General features: G+C 40.9%; 1 protein-coding gene across 1 annotated transcript; it reads left to right on the top strand.

Moving 5' to 3' along the window:
* Nucleotides 1-228: 228 nt before the first annotated feature.
* Nucleotides 229-2,629, top strand: LOC118598548 (GATA zinc finger domain-containing protein 14-like; the record flags this gene model as incomplete). The annotated part of the gene is made up of 3 exons (XM_036211299.1): nucleotides 229-250; nucleotides 349-2,244; nucleotides 2,368-2,629. Coding segments are annotated over exons 1-3 (2,180 nt in total), but the record flags the coding sequence as incomplete, so codon positions are not given.
* Between the last annotated feature and the right edge of the window lie 859 nt (nucleotides 2,630-3,488).

The following is a 3,488-nucleotide window of genomic DNA, read 5'->3' as shown; positions in this document are numbered from 1 at the left end:
AATGTGGAAAGTACTACAACCCCTGAGATTATCACCACAACAAAGGCTACAACTACACCCACAAATACAGTGTGTAATCCCACATGTGAGTGGTCAGAGTGGTATAATGTACATAACCCGTCTACGGACAAAAATGACTGGGAGACGTATGAAAACATTACACACAGTGGTCTGCAGATTTGTAAAGATCCAGAGTTACTCGAATGTAGGTCAGTTGATAACCCAGAAATGGATTTTGATGACTTTATAAGTGAGACCGAACAAGATGTTCAGTGTGAAAAAAATTTTGGCTTGATATGCAAAAAAGAAAATCAGCCTTTACGACCAGGAAAATGCTTTGACTACAAGATAAGAGTGTGCTGTCCCGTAAACAATTGTCAAACAACTATGCCCACAAGTACCACACAAAAGTCTACTACAACTACAACCACTGTGGCAACAACAACCACACCAGAGACAAACACCACAACAGAACCTACAACCGCCATACAATCTACAACTACCACAGAGCAAACCACCACAACTCTAAAAACAACAACACCACATGTGGAAACCACTACCACCCCAGAGTCAACAACAACTACAACAACTGTGGAAACAACAACCACACCAGTGATAACCACCACAACAGAATCCACAACCCCAACCATCATAGAAACTACAACAACAACAACAGAGAAAACCACCACAACTCCAAAAACAACAACACCACATGTGGAACCCACTACCACCCCAGAGTCAACAACAACTACAACCACTGTGGAAACAACTACCACACCAGTTATAACTACTACAACAAAAGCTACAACTACGACTACCACAGAGCAAACCACCACAACTCCAACAACAACAACACCACATGTGGAAACCGCTACCACCCCAGAGTCAACAACAACTACAACGACTGTGGAAACAACAACCACACCAGAGATAACCACCACAACAGAAACCACAACACCAACCACAATAGAAACTACAACAACAACAGAGAAAACCACCACAACTCTCAAAACAACAACACCACATGTGGAAACCACTACCACCCCAGAGTCAACAACAACTACAACAACTGTGGAAACAACAACCACACCAGAGATAACCACCACAACAGAAACCACAACACCAACCACCATAGAAACTACAACAACAACAGAGAAAACCACCACAACTCTAAAAACAACAACACCACATGTGGAAACCACTACCACCCCAGAGTCAACAACAACTACAACAACTGTGGAAACAACAACCACACCAGTGATAACCAGTACAACAAAAGCTACAACTACATCTACCGAACAAACTACGACTACCACAGAGAAAACCACCACAACTCTCAAAACAACAACACCACATGTGGAAACCACTACCACCCCAGAGTCAACAACAACTACAACAACTGTGGAAACAACAACCACACCAGTGATAACCACTACAACAAAAGCTACAACTACAACTACCGAACAAAGTACGACTACCACAGAGAAAACCACCACAACTCTCAAAACAACAACACCACATGTGGAAACCACTACCACCCCAGAGTCAACAACTACAACCACTGTGGCGACAACAACCACACCAGTGGTAACCACTACAACAGAAACCACAACACCAACCACCTTAGAAACTACAACAACAACAGAGAAAACCACTACAACTCTCAAAACAACAACACCACATGTGGAAACCACTACCAACCCAGAGTCAACAACAACTACAACAACTCTGGAAACAACAACCACACCAGTGATAACCAGTACAACAAAAGCTACAACTACAACTACCGAACAAACTACGACTACCACAGAGCAAACCACCACAACTCCAAAAACAACAACACCACATGTGGAAACCACTACTACCCCAGAGTCAACAACAACTACAACAACTGTGGAAACAACAACCACACCAGAGATAACCAACACAACAGAAACCACAACACCAACCACCATAGAAACTACAACAACAACAGAGAAAACCACCACAACTCTCAAAACAACAACACCACATGTGGAAACCACTACCACCCCAGAGTCAACAACAACTACAACAACTCTGGAAACAACAACCACACCAGTGATAACCACTACAACAAAAGCTACAACTACAACTACCGAGCAAACTACGACTACCACAGAGAAAACCACCACCACTCTCAAAACAACAACACCACATGTGGAAACCACTACCACCCCAGAGTCAACAACAACTACAACAACTGTGGAAACAACAACCACACCAGTGATAACCACCACAACAGAAACCACAACACCAACCACCATAGAAACTACAACAACAACAGAGAAAACCACCACAACTCTCAAAACAACAACACCACATGTTGAAACCACTACCACCCCAGAGTCAACAACTACAACAACTCTGGAAACAACAACCACACCGGAGATAACCACCACAACAGAAACCACAACACCAACCACCATACAAACTACAACTACCACAGAGCAAACCACCACAACTCCAAAAACAACAACACCACATGTGGAAACCACTACCACCCCAGAGACAACAACTACAACCACTGTGGCAACAACAACCACACCAGAGATAACCACCACAACAATGGCCACAACCACATCTACTACAAGTTTTACTATAGTCACAGGTCCTTTTGCTTCAAGCTCCACATTTTCACCCAAAACAGATAAAGTTGTAACAGGCCACACACAAACAGTGTCTCAAACTACACAATCCACTACTGAATGCTTCTGCATTATCAATGGAACACTTTATAAGCCAGGTAAGGTTTAAGTTTAAATTATATAAAGAATTTCAATACTTTTTTTTAAAGGATCATATTTATTGTGCTACCGTTTTTCTTTCTCTCACATTTAGGAGCGGTAATATTTGATATGTACCACATTGGATCAGGGATTTGCCTAACAATGATATGTTCAGATATCTGCCAAATTCTTAACAAGACTGACACTTGTCATACTACTACTCAACCTACACCTGAACCAACACCTACATCCTCTGTACCATCATGTCCTGAATGGGATGTTGTAGTAAGAATCTTTTTGTTCTTCACTATTACATTTAAAGCTGCATATTTGAATCCATTTATATTACATTTTGAGAACATTATATACATTATTTTCATTTGCTTTTTTTAGCACCTGCACAGCTTTTGAAATTTAGCAATGCTTTTTTGAGTTATTAATATTCATTTGTGTTTTCTCTTGTTTTTAAGCAAAATGAAACATTTGTCTTGTGCAACTGTACAATGGCCAGATGCATTGAAAATAATACAATTGAAATAGTACCATACGAGTGTCCCCCTCTTCAAAATATAACCTGTGCCAATGGAAAGAAACCTGTTCTTGCGTATGATGAGTTCTTCTGTTGCCAGCATTACGTCTGTGACTGTGAGTTGTCTTTGCATGTTTTACTTTGCGACTTTTTCTTATATATATATGGTATATATAATTTTGTGTCTTTCCTTAGGTGTATGTGAGGGCTGG

The sequence above is a fragment of the Oryzias melastigma genome, unplaced genomic scaffold, assembly GCF_002922805.2.
Source record: "Oryzias melastigma strain HK-1 unplaced genomic scaffold, ASM292280v2 sc02400, whole genome shotgun sequence".
Lineage (NCBI taxonomy): Eukaryota > Metazoa > Chordata > Actinopteri > Beloniformes > Adrianichthyidae > Oryzias > Oryzias melastigma.
The sequence above is the reverse complement of the archived record's forward strand: the minus strand, read 5'-3'. Positions and strand labels throughout refer to the sequence as shown.